Here is an 18,658-nt window from a genome sequence, read left to right on the forward strand (position 1 = left end):
GTGGTGGTGGTGGTGGTGGTGGTGGTGGTGGTGGTGGTGATGATGATGATGATGATGATGATGATGATGATGATAAAGCTGGAAGGGACCTTGGAGGTCATCTAGTCCAACCCCCTGCTCAGGCAGGAAACCCTACACCATTTCGGACAAATGGTTGTTCAGTCTCTTCTTAAAAACTTCCAGTGTTGGAGCATTCACTGCTTCTGGAGGCAGGTTGTTCCATTGGTTAATTGTTCTAACTGTCAAGAAGTTTCTCCTTAGTTCTAGGTTGCTTCTCTCCTTGATGAGTTTCCATCCGTTGCTTCTTGTCCTGCCTTCAGGCGCTTTGGAGAATAGCTTGACTCCCTCTTCTTTGTGGCAGCCCCTGAGATACTGGAAGACTGCTATCATGTCCCCCCTCGTCCTTCTCTTCATTAAACTAGACATACCCAATTCCAGCAATTTCATGGACCCCTGAAAGGGTCTTTGGGTGGGGGGACTTCCAGGACCACATTTAAAGAAACATTACTTCAAAGGAAATATTACTAACCCATCAATACATTTCAATATTGAACATTTACTCTGCTGGCTGGCTTTGCAGCTTAGTTTTGGAAAGAATTCGTAACATCATCAAGTTATGGAACTGAAAAGGACCACATGAATAGGTTACTTCACTCTGGGGTCATTTTCCCCACCCTGTACTTGCTGTTCCAGCTAACACCGCAGTGCCTCTGGAGCCCAATAATATCAAATTCAGGAAAACCACATAAACCACAGTGCTTGTTATTAATCATACCCTAGTGAAATTAATATACTCCCTCGGGATTCCTCTGCCTCATTTCTGCTGCCAATGTTCTGGAAGAATGCGATTGTGGAAGTGGTTAAAAAGTGTCCACAGGATTCTAAATCTTTTTCTTACACATAGGAGTTGTTTGGGGGTGGGTTTTTTTGTAAGTTGAAGGACAAACATTTTTCAGAATAAACACAGGCAGGCAACTTCACACATGGGCTACAGGTAGCCTTCGACAAACAATCATTTGTTTAGCAACCAATCGCAACGGCAGTGGGGAAAAGTTGCTTACAACAGATCCTTTCACCTACTAGTGTCAGAGCATCCTCACAGCCACGTGATCAAAATCCAGGCGCTTGGCAACCAGCATTCATTTGCAACGATTGCAGGATCCCAGGGTCCTGCAACCACCATTTGTGACTTGCCAACAAGTCAACTGGGAAGCCAGATTCACTTAACAACCACACAATATACTTAACAACTGCAGTGATATAATGGCGAAAAAGGTCGCAAAAGTGGCCATCCTTCAATTAACAACTGCCTTGCTTAGCAATGGAAATTCTGGTCCCAACTGTAGTCATAAATACCTGTAGCTTAAAGAATATCTTGGTAGGATAAATCAGGAAGAAATCTATCTTAGCATGAATTCTCAGAAGAGAGGGCAAAGGGAACTAACACAAAGTAAATTATTTATATGACAAGGCATTTTAATCAAAATTAAGGCAGTGCAGAGATAGAGAGATAGACAGACAGATAGATAGACACATGATAGATATAGATAAGAGAGATGATAGATAGATAGATAGATAGATAGATAGATAGATAGATAGATAGATAGATAGATAGATAGATAGATAGATAGATATAGATAGGTGATAGATGACCAGATAGATAGAAAATATATGGATGGATAGATAATAATAATAATAATAATAATAATAATAATAATAATAATAATAATAATAATAATAATAATAATAATAATAATAATAATAATAATAATAATAATANCAGGCAGGCAGGCAGGCAGGCAGGCAGGCAGGCAGGCAGGCAGGCAGGCAGATGTACACAATGAACCTATGGATCAATTGTGACTTAGAAGATCTCAAAACCATCTCTTAAGATCAAGCCACAAAACGAACTGTATTTAAAACCTTCTGTTAAAGCACATTGACTGGATTTTTACAATCTAAATGTAAGGATGGATGAATTGCTAATTTCAGATTCTTGTAGTGTCTTTTCCTTTCAACCTGTCAACTCAATCAATTTGCAGTTAATAACAGTACTGCTCAAAAGCATGCATGTGTTTTTACATTACTTAGCTTACAGTAGCTTAGACCAGTTTTAAAGGGATTGGCCATTACCACCCCAGGGAAGGGTAATTTCAACTGCAATCCTTACTCCAAGCTGCAAAGGAATTTAAGAAGTCTGGAATGAGGAAAATAAGGTTAAGGAAGAGGTGGTTGACCATGGCAGGAGGTGGATAGCAGAGGGAAGAATTTCAACCAACAACTTTCACAGATGAATGTTGAGCCTCTCAAGGCCAGTGCACCAATGAACCAATGGAACAACTTGCCTCCAGAAGTTGTGGGTGCTCCATCACTGGAGGCTTTTAACAAGCGATTGGACAGCCACTGGTCTGAAATAGTATAGGGTTTCCTGATAGAGCAGGGGGTTGGACTAGAACAGGGGTCTCCAACCCACAAGCTGTGACCCACTAATGAGCTGTGGCCTATTTGGAATGGCAGGCAAGTGTTGCACAAGTGCGCAGCTCAACTTGCGCAAATGGTGGGCCAGCAGCATGCACAGGCACGCACAACTTAATTTGTGAAAGTTGAGCTGCATGCCTCGCTCGCATGACCCAATTCTCTCCCCTCCCCGAGCCAGGCCACCAAGCTGCAAAGGTTAGGGACCGCTGGACTAGAAGACCTCCAAGGTCCCTTCTAACTCTATCATTTTGTTATTCTGTCATTCTGATAACATCATCGTAATCAGATATACTCTGAGAATTGAGGGAGGAACCTTCTTATCTCTCTTTCTCCCAACGAAAGTATCTAAGCTTCATTCTCTCTTTGCCCTCTGGAATGCATCCTCTTCCTCCTGGGAATGCAGACTCCATTCCATCGCATGCAGGCATTTCTGGATGCTCTCACAAAATGGCTGAACTGAAGGTTAGGAGCACCCACGTGCTACAAGTGGGAGTTGACTTCCCAACTACCTCTGCAACCTCTTCATCCATCCAGGATGCTGGGTTCCTGCTTGAACAGGTGAGCACACTTCCAAATGATGCATCTCATCTGCAGTTTTATTTCAGGAATGGGATCTCTGTTGGACTCAGAAGCATTACTGAAAATTTAAACGTTGCTAAAGGTCAAGGCTTTCCTTTGAACTATGCCAATTTCCTTCAAAAGTTTCTAAAATGCCAAAAGCAACAACTACAACATCAAAACATCATCTGGGAAAGAGGGCTTATGGTCATCAAACCTTCTGCCTGGGACTATATTGTTGATCATGGGCTGTCTGAATAAATTCTACATTTCAACAGCTGGGACCAAACCTGAACATTAACTTGTGCAGACACCCAAAAAAAACAGGGGGGGCAGAATGAAACTGCAACAGCAGAAAGCATAAAAATTAGATAATTAAGGCTGTGTCAATAATTACATCTGATGCACTTTAAATCAAGCTGGTCAATAGTGTAATCGCAGATGCATCAAAAAAGCCAATTAAATGTCCCAAGCCATTATTCTTCCAGATGGAAGATGGAACAGTTACAAAACGTAAGGGGATAATAACGCAAAAAGACAACTCAGATACATTGGAAAAACACCCAGTGTTGTAACAGCTGACCATTACACTTCTGCTTCAGCAGTTACTTCTGATACTACTCAAATCTGCATCTGGGATCATCTCATCTGGAGCCTGCTGATTAGCCCTCTTTCTTTGCACAACGTTTTAAGGCTTAAGCCATTGTGTGGAAATGAATGGGCAAATGGGATTTGAAGTGGAAAAAACAGCCCACTGAAATGGAAAGTTTGGATCCTAAAGCAGATATTATCAGGATGAAAATCTGAGTCTTCTACGATTACAGGATGTCTGCTTCAGTTTCTGATTCAAGATTGTTGACACATCTTTGTATCTCCTGAATACATAAATTTTCACTGTTTACCCTCCTCATTTGAGACAGGAATATGCCTTCAAAGGCACAATTTCTGTTCAAATAAAGAATGAAAAGACTCACAACAGCTATAGGAAACCCTGTCACTGCAAGACCTCCATATTGTCTAATTTGTCGATTCTGTCATTTTTCTATACAACAGTGCGTAGCAAGACTGCTATAGACTTTTAGCAGATATATTTTATTAGATTTATATACTGCCCATCATGTTTGGATTAGGAAATATATCGATAACCGTACCAGATCTCAAAGCCACTGCAATATCGAGAGGCACTCCAATCTACAATAAATCTCCATTTTTATTTCTGTTTGGGAAAAAACATGTTTTGCATCATGATAGTCAACATTATTTTTTCTAGAAATATCCATAAACTTGATCTTTGCTCTGAGCCAACTGGCAACCGAGCAAAATTTGGGGATTAACCAATTGACTTTAAATTCCATTTGGCTGCAGGCTTTAATGGTTGGTGAACTTCCTCATAATCTAATTGTGTTTGCCTTCAGTGTTTTGGCAAAACCCCTTGTTGGCTAGACATTTTTTGGCATTCTTTTAAACTCTTCTCCTTCTGGAGGTTTCAGGGGGTGGTTCCAGAACTTTGTTGTTTTCAATAATCAATTCTGAATAACTAATCTCGGGAGAATAGCTAACCCTGTGTTTGTGCGATTTGTTCCCTTCCTTCTGCCTCTTCATATTTCCTGAGTGAATTCACATATCCTGTGAAGCCATGCTTTGTTTAACGATGATTTATTGAACCAGCCTACAGTTGGCTGGTTTTCCATGACACATTAAGCCATAACACATGTTCTACAAATGTTGAGCCCCAAATCAGCAAATCACATTATGCCTTAGCTTGCTGCATGATGAAGGGCACAAATCGTGAGATGTACTGGGATCCAGTCAAAGGAGTTTAACTCAGTTCCCACTGAAGTTGCTAAAACAAGTTTTATCATGACTTGATCGGAATTAATGTCAAGAGAAAGTACGTGCCATTGACAGAAGCCTGGTTGAGGATCGAGGGAAAAAAGACATTCTGTTTTTAATTCAACGTCTCCCAGATCTACATGTGATCTGGAACACATTTATGGCAGAAAAATACTCTTTTCAGACTTTCACAATGGGGACTGTGCAGAAAAACAGATATCAAGGAAACATAAAGCTCAACCACACTTTATATTCAGGGAAATTGTTGATGAAGACCATGGTTGGGAAATTATGATCTATGTCAGGGGTGTCAAACTCAATTTCATTGAGGGCTGCATCAGCATTGCAGTTGCCCTTGGGGGGCAGGTGGGTGTGGCCAGAGTGGGTGCAGCCTACTGGGTGGGTGTGGATGGAGTGGGTGTGGCCTACTGGGTGGGCGTGCCCAGTTCTACATCATTTGCATCAAGGGTGCCTATGGGGGCCTGGGCAGAAGTGGGACAGATCTGAGGGTCTCTGGCAGAAGGGGATGGGACCGGAGCAAGTGCCAAGGCATGGTCCACCGGGGCAAGTGCCAAGATGGCCACCACAAAATTGTACATTGGCTCCCGGCCGGCCTGGGCCAGGGCCAAGGCAGCGGGGGCCGTTCCCTCACTGTTTCCAGGATGGCTTCGCGGGCCACATGAAACCACTTCGCGGGCCGCATCTGGTCCCCGGGCCTTGTGTTTGACATGTCTGATCTACGTAGATTTTCTTTTTTAAATCCAAGTGTGTATATTGACATTGGATTCAGGTTGAAATAAAATTACCATCCGAAAAATAAAGGTCCCCAAAGTTAACCCGACTCAGAGATATTTACGGATGAAACAGAAGAGCCAAATTTTGTATAGATTGCTATCACAGGCTCTTAACCAAGCCTTCAATTTAGCATTCTAAGCTAAGCAGAGATAGCTCATTGACAAATAATGTGAAGTAGACGCAATTTATTTTCAGAGCAAACAAACAAAGGATGTACCAGGATATTCACAGAGATAAAGATTAAGAATATATTTCTTCTACCGGAACTCGGAATCATCCAAAAGAAAGTCCAACAATACAACGAAAAAAATGAAGAGAAAGAACTTTTTTTTTTGGTACGAGTGCCGATAAAATTTATCATGCTACTAATTAATGCTTAAAACTGTTTCGACTTCAATCTTTCCACTTCAAAAATCTGTTATGGTGAAAATTAAACTAAAAGTTGGTGTTTTTGTTTTTTTTAAGTAAAGCCTCTGAGGTATTCAGTTCAACTGGGAACTATACAAACTGGTTTGGGACACCGCAACGGCCATAAATACATGCCAGTTGCCAAGCATCCAGATTTTGATCACATGACCACAGGGATGCTGCAACAGTGTAAGTATGAAAAACTGTCCTAAGTCGCTTTTTTCAGTGCCATCAAAACTTTTGTGCTGAGATGTACAAACATACTCTAGAAATAAAAGACAAGGAAGCTACAGAACTTTATGAGATATGGGACAGGTATTACAATTGGTTAGAATTGAGGAATAAAAAATTATGAGAAGTAATGTAAATAGGTGTAAATAAATGTAAAAGATATAGGACATAGTATTGTTAAGAAAAAAGAAAAATGTACTTTGTATTTTGTTTTTTGTAAAGAAAAAAAGAAAAAAGAAAAATTCAAAAAAAAACTTTGAACGGTCACTAAATGAATGGTTGTAAGTTGAGGACTACCTGTGTAGATCTAGGACTCTTGCTTGGTCTTCTTATCTACCTTGTCCTTCCTTCCTTACAAGGCCAACAGCCTTGACTGCAAAGCAGACCAAAAGCCACATGTGAAGCAATTACAAATTTAGTGTGCATCCTTTTCTTCTTTTGGGGGACCGTGATGGCTCAGTGGTTAAAGACGCTGAGCTTGTCAGCTGGAAAGTCGACAGCCCGGGTTTGAGACCCAAGCAACGTGTGACAGAGTGAGCTCCTGCTCTTACCTCAGCTCCTGCTCATCTAGCAGTTCTAATGCAAAACTGAGTAGATAAATAGGTACCACTTCGGTGGAGAGGTAACAGTGTTCTGTGCGCCTCGGCATCTAATCTTTACCTTCTACCTTTTCTTCTCCCAACACAAATCAATTGTTTTTATCCAGGCAAAAGTTCTGGTCTACTTGGGTCTACTCCGTTCGTCTACCAGCACGTAAACATAGACGTCACAGGCATGGTCAGCCCTGCAAAAAAACCCTTGAAAAGCAACAGATGGCGTTCCAGAAGCAGTTTGGCCTTGCTGCAAAGCTTGCAGTTTGCAAACTAAAACACTTGGAGAGGTCCTCCTTTTTGTATGGGAAAGATTTTAAAATTTGTTTCAGCACCGATAGACCATATGCAGGCAGCTGCATGGCAAGGAGAACTGTTCTTTTGCCAAAAATACCCTGGCTTTTCCATGGTTTTGGTCCATGAATGCATTCTGTAGCTTTTAGAAGGGATGAAAACATTTCCACCTCATGCACCTGCCTTCAGCTGCTTTGGAGAATAGCTTAACTTCCTCTTATTTGTGGCAGCCTCTCAAATATTTGTTGTTGTTAGTTGCGAAGTCGTGTCCGACCCATCGCGACCCCATGGACAACGTTCCTCCGGGCCTTCCTGTCCTCTGCCATCTTCTGGAATCCATTTAAGCTCACACCTCCTGCTTCAGTGACTCCCTCCAGCCACCTCATTCTCTGTCGTCCCCTTCTTCTATTGCCCTCAATCTTTCCCAGCATTAGGCCCTTCTCCAGTGAGTCCTTCTCATTAGGTGGCCAAAGTACTTGAGTTTCAACTGCAGGATCTGGCCTTCTAAAGAGCAGACGGGGTTGATCTCCTCTAGGACTGACCGCTTTGATTGCCTTGCAGTCCAGGGGACTCGCAGGAGTCTTCTCCAGCACCATAGTTCAAAGGCCTCAATTCTTTGGCGCTCAGCCTTTCTTATGGTCCAACTTTCACAGCCATACATACCCCTTGCTCTCAATTCTGCAGAAAGCAGTGGTCTTTCCAGATCTCTTAAGGGCCACCATGATCCAGGTGGCTTCCCCTTCAAAATAGGGATACAAAAAACAGTGGCTACATTTCTGTGAGAACGACCACTGCTTTCTGCAGAATTCAGTGTTTCACATTATTGTCTCCTCGAAGGCCCTATGAGTCACCCAAGTCCCGAAGGTCCAAAATAATACCCAGATGTTTGAGAGCAAGCTTAAGAGCATCAAAGCCGCACCCTGGAGATGTTTCAGCAAATGTACTCCCCCTAGGCTTGCAAACCTGCCACAACCTACAGGTTTACTTCTGACTGTACAATCTCACTTGAAGCATTGGGAACAGCTGCAGCATTCCATGTTTTATAGTGCAGTCGATGGTGGGAGCTGCTGTACGCGTAGGAGTAGAGAAATGGACACTAATTACTTAATGTCCCACTTGGCAACATAAAGCATTTTTGGAAATGATAAAGTTTGGGTCTTATGGTACTTACTAAAAATAACACCAGCCAAGTACTTTTTTTGTGTGAATTATTATTACCTCATTTTCACCTGATGTTTTGCTCTAGACATGTCAAGTAACAGTTCGCAGATGCTGAAGATGGCTTAATTTTGAAGATTCTTCAGCCCTTGGGAAATTTTCCTCAGATTTTACCCAGGGGAAGGGAAATGTGACTTTTATTTGCTTGATTAATATCCCACTGACAAATATAGAAAAGATTTAACATTTGTTACTGATTAGTAGCCTCTAATAGTGAGAAAATATTATCTCAAGGGGTAGGGGTGGGGGTGGACTGGCAATCTTTCCTCAGGAATTAAAAAAAAATGCATTAGGCAACAATGACTTTATTTGAAAGACCACAGAAGAAAAACAGGAAGAATCAAGAACATTTAATAAAAGAGGAACACGGCAAGGGATTGACGCTGTAAGTGGCAGATAAAGGAATGACTTTTGAAAGGATTTGTGCCTCAACAAAAAGGGATGAGCAGTTTAGTTTGCAAGGTATCAGAATACCTGAGTCAAAGCTTTCAGAAATTGTAAGTGCCACGGTGACGCAGTGGTTAGAATGAACCATAGCTGGCTAATTCTACTGACTGCTGATTGCCAGCAGTTTGGCAGTTCAAGTCTCACCAGCTCAAGGTTGACTCAGCCTTCCATCTTTCTGAGGTCGGTAAAATGAGGATCCAGATTGTTGGGGGCAACAGTAAACTACTTAGAGAGGGCTGTAAAGCACCGTGAAGCAGTATAGAAGTCTAAGTGCTATTGCTATTCATCACTGGAGGTTTTTTAAGAAAAGACTGGAGAGCCATCGGTCAGAAATGGCAGAGGGTCTCCTGCTTGAGCAGGAGGTTGGACTAGAAGACCTCAAAGGTCCCTTCCAGCTCTTTTCTGATTGAAAGCTTCTGACTTCAGTCCTCACAGTTCCCTTTGCTTGCAGATCTGTGTCATTTCCTTGAAAGTACAAAATCTGTTGATAATGCATTTTACTTGTTGCACGTCACAACTCAGCCAGAGTCTTAAAGTAGGGGTGATAGACCAATGCAGGTAATTAAAAAAATAAACCACACTTCGTTCTAATGTGACTTGCCTGGTTTCTGATTATTATGTAGAATGCACAAAGCATTTTTGTTTTGTTAGGCACGATTAATGGTTTAGTATGTTGAGCTAATCTATCCAACTGTTGTTTAACCAACAGCCTACAGTTTTCTATGTTATGATATCATCTGTGATTAGAAGATCTAAGGTTAGATGCCAACAGACTGTGATCACACAGGTCCATTACGTAAAATTTGAACTTGGAGATGTCTCTCTCTCTGTCTCTCTGTCTCTCTCTCTCTCTCTGCATGTGCAGAAACAGACACACAGATATCTGTCTCTATCTAATGCATGCACAAACAACAAGGGGTTTGTTGTTGGCGGTTGGTAATCTACTTTGCTCCCACTCTTCTAATATTTAAATAAATCCAGTTTACCAAGAATCTCTGCCTACTGATCTTCCAGTCTGAGTAACAAGATGGATGAAACCTGACACTGTACATGTAATAGCCATAAAAGTTCACAGCTTATCCAGCTACTTGAACTTGGGGAACAAAGGAACAATTTCTCCACTTTTAGATCTTCAGTCCGACCTTCTGATTCGTGGGAGACATTATGGACCTCACTCTCATTTTGCTGCCTTTATCAGCTTGGGATCTTGACTGTTAATTCATCTCCAACCACATCATTTCTGACCCTTTGGTTGCTGGGTTAGCTACTTGCTGCTGGGACCTCAATCATGTCCTTCCTCACTGAGCCCTGAGATTCTGCCAGAGGTTAAAAATTAAAGAGCCAGAGGAGGAAAAAAGACCAACAGTAGCTGAGTTCACACATCTGGGCAAGCCAACGCCATAATGAATATTGCGGTTAAACTTAGAACTTTTGTAGGGAAACAAATAGCACCCACATTGCCTTGAATCAGTGTGTCTTGAATAATATCACAGCTGTTTTGAGGTTACCAAACAAGTTAAACCCATAAAGCAGACCTGGGCCTTTTACAGCCCCTGGGCCACATCTGGCCCTTGGGCTGTCCCTGTCCAACCCACGCATGAGGTCAATTGGAAATTAGAAATCAAATGTAAATAAGCATGCTGCAGTGGGCAGGAGAAGAAGCTGAGTCAGGTCTGGCTATGTGCAGTCAGTCACCCCGCGTGCCTTCAGTCAGCTGGCAGCCGCGAGTGGGCGAGAAGAGAAAGTGCTTTTCTGCACCTGCATAGTGCTCGACTCTCTCCTGGGGCAGCCTGAGAAGACAATGATGGCGGTCATTACACGAAGGAACCCAAGACTCAGCAATCCATTGCCGCCTCTGTCGAAGCACGGCCTTGTGGACGAACAAGTGGAATGCAGCCGGAAGCTATTTGTCTGGCCCTCTACAACAGTCCCAGTTTCTCCTGTGGCCCCTTGAGAAAATTAATTGCCCACCCCTACCATAAAGCATGGTTTAGAAGACACACAATACTGTAGCTCACTTAGCCATCCTTTATTACAGGGCTTTTCAACCAGTGGTACGGGTACCACCTGTGGTACATTGGCACCTGGCAGGTGGTACGCGACCATCCTAGAAAAGTGGTAGCGGGGGAGGGGAATGAGCTGAACCGGTGGCAGCACCGCGCAAGCCTGAGCGAGAGATGGCTGGAGCTGCAGGGCTGTCAGGGCTCAGCGGAAGCGCCAGGATCAGGGCCAGGCTCCAGCTGGAGCTCAGTGCTGATCCTGGCGCTTCTGCTGATCCCAGAAGAAGCGCCACGATCAGCTGGAATGTTGCAGCATCTCCAGGGTCTTGTGATTTACATTCAGATGCTTGGCAACCGATTCATATTTATGACGGTCACAGTGTCCCAGGGTCATGTCAAGTGACCAAAACCTGCGGCAACCACCCAGCAGATGGGGGGAATAAAAAACAAACACACCCCCCACCCCCACTGCCAATCCTCAACAGAAATGCTCACAACAATGAAAACCTCGGACAGGAGGAAGAGCGCGGCCGGATGGGCAGGCAGATGTCTTGCTCTGCTGTGGCTTGGGGGGCACTTTTTTCAGTGCCATTGTAACTTCGAACAGTCACTAAGCGAACTGTTGTAAGTCGAGGACTACCTGTACTTTATCACTTTTTTCCTTTTTTTTTTTTTTTGGTCATCAAGTTTTTGACACCTTGCTAGGCGACTGGTGGTACTCGGATGTTGCCATATCCTAAAAGTGGTACAATGGGTGAAAAGATTGAAAAGCCCTGCTTTATTATGCACAAGTCAGACTCACCAGCTGTGTGGGCCAATCTGCATGCTGTTAACTTGATCTTTTAATATCTTGAAACAGCACAGTTGGGGAATTTTAGCGTTTTGTTTCTTTTCTTTTTTTTTGTTATTATTTTGAAAGCGATTTAAAAAAATAATTAAAAATACAGTCTTTTCCAGATGTCTCCCTCTTTTTTTTCCTTATGGGAATCTACTCAAGAATGTCAGGTGGAGGAGAATCCAGGGACTAAGGCTGCATAAAGTTGTAGGTCAAAAGGGTGATTGATAAACGAGTGGAAAACCAGGTGCGGCAGATGGACAGTTTGAAATCGCATCGAAGCTCAGCTTTAACTGACCACCGTTTCTCCTCTTCAGGCTCTTCCACACCCAGGGACCATGGAGACTTCTTGCAACTTCCTTCTGCACACAATGTACGATCAACACCTATCCTCCTGCACTTATTGGTGGTGGAAAGAATGTTCTGCCCTGCTCTCAAGGATGGTGACCTCTGGCAATGGGAGGACATCTCCAGCTGTATAATCACTGGGATGGGGGAAGGAAGATGTTACAAAAATGATGAATCTCCCCTCCCTAAGCCATAGCGTAGCACCAAAAACGGACAGCAAAAACAACTGGGAATTTCCAGGAGAGCAAGGATTTCTCCACCAAACACATCTGGAGGTTATTTTGGGGGAGTTCTTGAGCTACCTCAAATCCCACCATATTTGTGGGGTCCGTGGTGCTCTCTGGGCTTGGTGGTTTTCTTTCAGACATTTCATTACCAAACTAGGTGACATCACCCCACCGTTCAATGCTGGACCTACAAATATTCTCTTCTATGGATCCCACCACACTTGGAACTTGAGGACCTCCTGGCCTCTTCTCTGATTGGGCCTCTCTTTGAATTATAAAGGAGCTGAATTACATCAAGAGAAGAAGACTGATGATCCAGATATGTTTGGAAAGAAACATGAACTGCGTTTTGGACGCAGAGATAGCACTTATTAAAATATCTATATGGAATCATAAAAAAAATAAGCTTCTTGGCCATGAGAAAAAGAAGCTAATGTGATAAATGTCTTTATACAGCCAACCCAAGTTGTGCAATCATTGAAAATTGCTGCTTTTCCTAGAACTCTTCATCAGGTTACATACATCTGAATGATTCTTCCAGATAAACAGTTCTGAGAAAGGCATGAGTTTAGGGTTGTGTAACTTCAGCTGGCCTAATTGATTACTGCAAAAACCTTTCAGGGAGGTGTATATGTCTATCAAGGTTTGACACACACACCAAACACAGAAATATCATTGGACTATCTTACAGTTGGCGTAAATTGACCATATCTGTCTGGCTTTGTATAACACACTAAAATGAAAGCTGTATTTGTAAAACCCTGTTACCTGGATTCACACATCACAGCAAGCCATAATCCCGCAAGAGCAATATGTGAATCCAGTCAGGGGTTTATGAGCTGCAGAGAGAGTGACATTGGTATACATTTGTGTGAATGGAAATTTTAATCCACTTTAACACAGGAAGCATGATACTTGGAAAGGGTTGGTAGGATAGTAACCTTTTGCACTTCTGAGATACCTGTAAGGACTATCTAAGATACTAAGATATTTAAGGAGATTCAGAATTGAAAAATGGAAAATATGGCCAGAAACAGTAGCAAATTCAAATTCACTCCAACATGAGGTGATTTCTCCAAGCTAAAAACAAAAATCAATTTCCACCAAGAAGAAAGGATCAGAAGGTCTGGCTGACAGTAATCCAGTAGATACCTTCATACAGCACACTAAATTGTAATAAGGAGACCACCGATGTTGGGATCCGCCCTCTTTTATGCCGTGGGGAACAGATCCGGAGTTTCTGCTTTTAACCCAACACTGCAACATCCAAACTTAGAAAACAGTCATTTATACTTGAAATCCACCAAGTGAAAAACCCAGGCGATATTGCACCAATTTTGCATTTGGGAAAATATTATACGAACTTTTTCCCTCTGTTTCCCGGAATGTTAAGAGTCTAGGATCACAGACCACTGCTAAAGAGATGAATATCCAGAAGCGATTACCAAAAACAAAAAGGACAGATTTTGGAATCTGTCCATAAGTCAATAAAAGGAATTTGCAGCCATATCAGATAGGAATGACCAGCAATTTGGAAGATTTTTTAAAGAGGGTTCAACAACTTCATGGAATAGTCATCTGGGGCTGCAGTGGCTCAGCGGTTAAAGACACTGAGCTTGTCAGCTGAAAAGCTGACAGCCCGAGTTCAAGATCCGAGCATCACACAATGGGTTGAACTCCCATTCCCATTCCCAGCTCTTGCCCACCTAGCAGCTGAAAAGCATGCAACTGCGAGTAGATAAATAGGTACCACTTTGGTGGGAAGGTAACAGCGTTCCGTGCGCCTCAGTGCATAGTCATGCTGGCCAAATGGCCACAGAAGTGTCTTCAGACAACGCTGGTTCTCTTGGCTAAGAAACAGAGATGAGGCCTAGATTCGGACACAACTGGACAGGGAAACCTACTCCTCAAACTGAGTTGCCAGAAAGAATGAAACTGAGATGTGAGGGCAGTTGTGTTCCATTTGTGGATCTCCCAGAGTTGGGAGTCTGAGGCTCATCATGGCTCCTGTATACACCAAAAAGCTACATTTCTCCCCTTATCTCTAAAATAGACCAATGTGGCCCATTAGAACATCTCAGTGCTACTCCGAACATTTCAGCCCACCCACCAAGCAGCAATGAGCCGTTAAGTGCTGCCAACAGAGGAAGAAGCGATCATCGCAGTAACAGGAAGAATTGTGACCTACATTAAAGTTGACTTCCCAGACACTTATAAATCATGTACTACTTCCTATGTACAGATTAATCAACCTTATTCTTTTCCCCTGCTCACTGGCTGCCTTTGCTGGAATCTCTGTGGATGGACTGCAGGCCGTCCATGGGAAGGTCTAAAGAGTTGGCTGGATCCAGCCTTTCTCCTTCAGCTGTTCTTCTTCACAGCTCTGGCCTTAATGTTCCAGGCAAAATACTAAGGGTGTGTTTGTTTTCTTCAAGGCCAAAACGATGCTGAAGGCTGTTCCACTTCATCAAAATAAGAAGGACCCCATTTACCCTTTTAAGATTATTGGAACTTCACTTCCTTCTCTCCAGGACATGGCATCTAAGCGATGCTTGAGCAGGGTCCGCAGGATTGTCTGGGATGCTACACATCCTCTCCGTGACTAGTTTCCTTTGTTACCTTCTGGGAGGAGGCTTTGTGGTATCCGAAGCAAAACACCTAGATTCAGTCACAGTTTTGTTCCATATAGTATCAACCTTGTGAACTCTCAGGTCTCTTTTTTCCGCTATGTATTCAAAATGGACTGTGGTTAATATATATTAAGGAGAAACTTCCTGACAGTGAGGACAATTAACCAGTGGAACAGCTTGCCTCCAGAAATCATGGGGTGCTCCATCAATGGAGATTTTTAAGAAGAGGCTAGACAGTCACTTGTCTAAGATGGTATAGGTCCGTGGTGGCGAACTTGTGGCACGCGGAGCCTTCTCTGTGGGCACACGCGCCCTCACCCCAGTCCTAGGCCTTCAGCTGGGTTTTATAAAACCTTTTCGCTTTAGACCTCCACCGCCGTGTGCAAAAAAAAAAGGTTCAATCAATCAATCAATTTCAACTTCTTGCGGGAAAAAAAAGATCTTGCAAAGTTGGAATTGATTGATTGAACTTTTTAGTCCTACCCAGTCTGCCATTACCACCGTAGCCACGCCCAGCCAATTGGCCACACCCAGACAATGGGCCACACCTAGCCAATGGGCCACGCCCACCCAGCACCCGACGATACATAAGTGGGTTTTGGGTTGCAGTTTGGGCACTCGGTCTCTAAAAGGTTCGCCATCACTGGTATAGGTTCTCCTGCTTGAGCAGGGGGCTGGACTAGAAGACCTCCAAGGTCCCTTCCAGCTCTATTCTATTCTATTCTATTCTATCCTATCCTATCCTATCCTATCCTTGTGTGTGTGTATGTGTATATGTATGCATGTATAATATACACATATATAGCATATGTGTGTGCATGTATGTGCATGGTTATATATTTATTTTCTTTTGAGAGTGGGCATCAGAATTTCATTTTTTAATGTGTGCAAGTGTGTTCACAGAAAAAAGCGACATTAATAGGGTTATCTCATCTCATCTTACCCGTGCCCCTTTCTCCGGGAAGCACTTGCAGCCGGCTGTACAATCGCGGCCCCCACAGATTCCATGATAAAATTTCTTCCCGCCCTGTAAAAAAAAGGAAACAAGAACAAACATTAGCAACTTGGCACCTTTAATCCTAATTCATCTTCCTCCGAAAAACATTCATTTGATGACCATTTGGACAAGTTCTATTCAGTTGCAAAATCTGGCTTGTCCTACACTGGACACCCAACCTCAGCTTGTAATAAAGCAAAAAATAGATCTGGCCTCTTCTCCTCACTGGAAAAGCCAGAGTTGTGGGCTTCCACTTGTCAAAAATGAGTCAATGAAATATAATACCATTTATTCAAACTCGACCAATATAAATCGCACAGTATCTCCCAAAACCTCCTAGTGGTTTTGCAGAAAAAGATGCAGAAAAACATCATTATCCTAGACCCCTGAATCCTAAAACATTAAAATCCAAAATAATCAATTATAAAATGGCAAAATATTGGAAACAGCAATAGCACTTAGACTTATATACTGCTTCATAGTGTTTTGCGACCCTCTTCAAGTGGTTTACAGAGTCAGCATATTTGCCCCCAACAATCTGGGTCGTCATTTTACCGACCTCAGAAGGACGGCAGGCTGAGTCAGCCTTGAGCCGATCAGGATCGAACTGCTGGCAGTGGGCAGAGTCAGCCTGCAATACTGCATTCTAACCACTGTGCCACCAGAGCTCATGCACGTAAGTAACTTTGGGCACATAAGTGACATTTAGCGTCACATTTGTTGTTGTTCTTAGTTGCGAAGTCATGTCCGACCCATCGCGATCCCATGGACAACGTTCCTCCAGGCCTTCCTGTCCTCCACCATCTTCTGGAGTCCATTTAAGCTCAGGCCTACTGCTTCAGGGACTCCACCCAGCCACCTCATTCTCTGTCGTCCCATTCTTCTTTTGCCCCCAATCTTTCCCAGCATCAGGCTCTTCTCCGGTGAGTCCTTCCTTCTCATTAGGTGGCCAAAGTGCTTGAGTTTCAACTTCAGGATCTGGCCTTCTAAAGAGCAGTCGGGGTTGATCTCCAGGGGACTCGCAGGAGTCTTCTCCAGCATCACATTGCGTGGATTTTATTCCTTTCTACCTGGTGCATTACAAGGAGAGCCACATATTTGACCCAATGCTAATATATTCTTTGGTCCTGTAGCACAGCCAGAATTGCATTTCTTTAATTGTTGCAGCAAGGGAGAATATATTAATCTAATTTAGATTTTGCATCTGGGACTCCAGCTATCTTTCTTCAGCTACCAACACCTCTCTCCAAAGATTGACTGGGTTTCTAAAATATTAGATCATCTCAAGCAGAGCAACTACTTTAAATCAACCATGTCTAAACTTAAGTCTGAGCACAGAATTCATTTTGAAAAATAAGGAAACGCGTCCTATAAAATACCACTTTCCTACGCCACTTCTAACTTTCTTCTGCTTTGCTCGTCCAAAAAGGTCAACCTGCTCACTTGTGAATGAATGAAATCTGAGCAGGGAGGAAGTGCAATGGGGTCAGTTGGCAAAAAACCAGGTGTTGCCTGTCACACAAGCACTTTATTTACGGAAGACGCTCCTGTGGGCCCTGCTAAGTGACTGAAACAGCAGGTTAAAGCATGCAGTAATCAAAATCAGCTTTTGACTTTCTGGAAGGGAAATCCCACAATTTCTCTTTTTGGAATCAGTACAGCTATCATCAATTTAAAAGAATGGGCTCCTTTGACTCTAGTTAGGAGTTAAGATCCCTACTTAACACCCCAGCAACAAGATATGATAGAAATCAGAACAATACAGGATTTTCACCAAGAACTATAACTGGACACTTAACTAGGATGCATTTTAAGACGAGTAAACCCACAAAGGAGAAGAGCCTAATGCTGGGAAAGATGGAGGGCAATAGAAGAATGGGACGACATAGAATGAGGTGGATGGAGGGAGTCACTGAAGCAGGAGGCGTGAGCTTAAATGGACTCCAGAAGATGGTAGAGGACAGGAAGGCCTGGAGGAACGTTGTCCATGGGGTTGCGATGGGTCGGACACAACTTCGCAACTAACAACAACAAATATTTGAGAGGCTGCCACAAATAAGAGGAAGTTAAGCTATTCTCCAAAGCACCTGAAGGCAGGAGAAGAAGCAATGGATGGAAATGAATCAAGGAGAGAAGCAACCTAGAACTAAGGAGAAACTTCCTGACAGTTAGAACAATTAACCAGTGGAACAACCTGCTTCCAGAAGCGGTGAATGCTCTGACACTGGAAGTTTTTAAGAAGAGACTGGACAGCCATTTGTCTGAAATGGTATAAGGTTTTCTGCCTGAGCAGGGGGTTGGACTAGATCAGTGATGGCAAACCTTTTAGAGACCGAGTGCCCAAACTGCAACCCCAAACCCACTTATGCTTCATCGAGTGCCGGGTGGGTGTGGCCCATTGGCTGGGTGTGGCTGCGGTGGAAACGGCAGACTGGGTGGGACTAAAAGTTCAATCAATCGATTCCAACTTGCAAGATCTTTTTTTTTCCCATGAGAAGTTGAAATTGATTGAACCTTTTTTTTTTTTTGCACACGGCGGTGGAGGCCTAAAGTGAAAAGGTTTTATAAAACCCAGCTGAAGGCCTAGGACTGGGGCAACGGTGCATGTGCCCACAGAGAGGGCTCTGAGTGCCGCCTCTGGCACCCGTGCCATAGGTTCGCCACCACTGGACTAGATGATCTCCAAGGTCCCTTCCAACTTTTTATTATTATTATTATTATTATTATTATTATTATTATTATTATTATTATTATTATTATTATTATTAT

The 18,658-nt window shown here is 43.0% G+C and overlaps 1 protein-coding gene across 1 annotated transcript in view; it reads right to left on the reverse strand.

Annotated features, from left to right (window-relative positions):
* Positions 1–18,658, reverse strand: part of COL4A6 (collagen type IV alpha 6 chain) — a 177,125-nt gene that overhangs the window by 99,823 nt on the left and 58,644 nt on the right. Inside the window, exon 3 of the mRNA XM_029282929.1 lies at positions 15,836–15,919. Within this exon, the coding sequence (XP_029138762.1) occupies positions 15,836–15,919 (84 nt within the window). The remainder of the gene's footprint in view (positions 1–15,835; positions 15,920–18,658) is intronic.

Source organism: Protobothrops mucrosquamatus, unplaced genomic scaffold (genome assembly GCF_001527695.2).
Source record: "Protobothrops mucrosquamatus isolate PMUCROS unplaced genomic scaffold, P.Mucros_1.0 scaffold_25, whole genome shotgun sequence".
NCBI lineage: Eukaryota > Metazoa > Chordata > Lepidosauria > Squamata > Viperidae > Protobothrops > Protobothrops mucrosquamatus.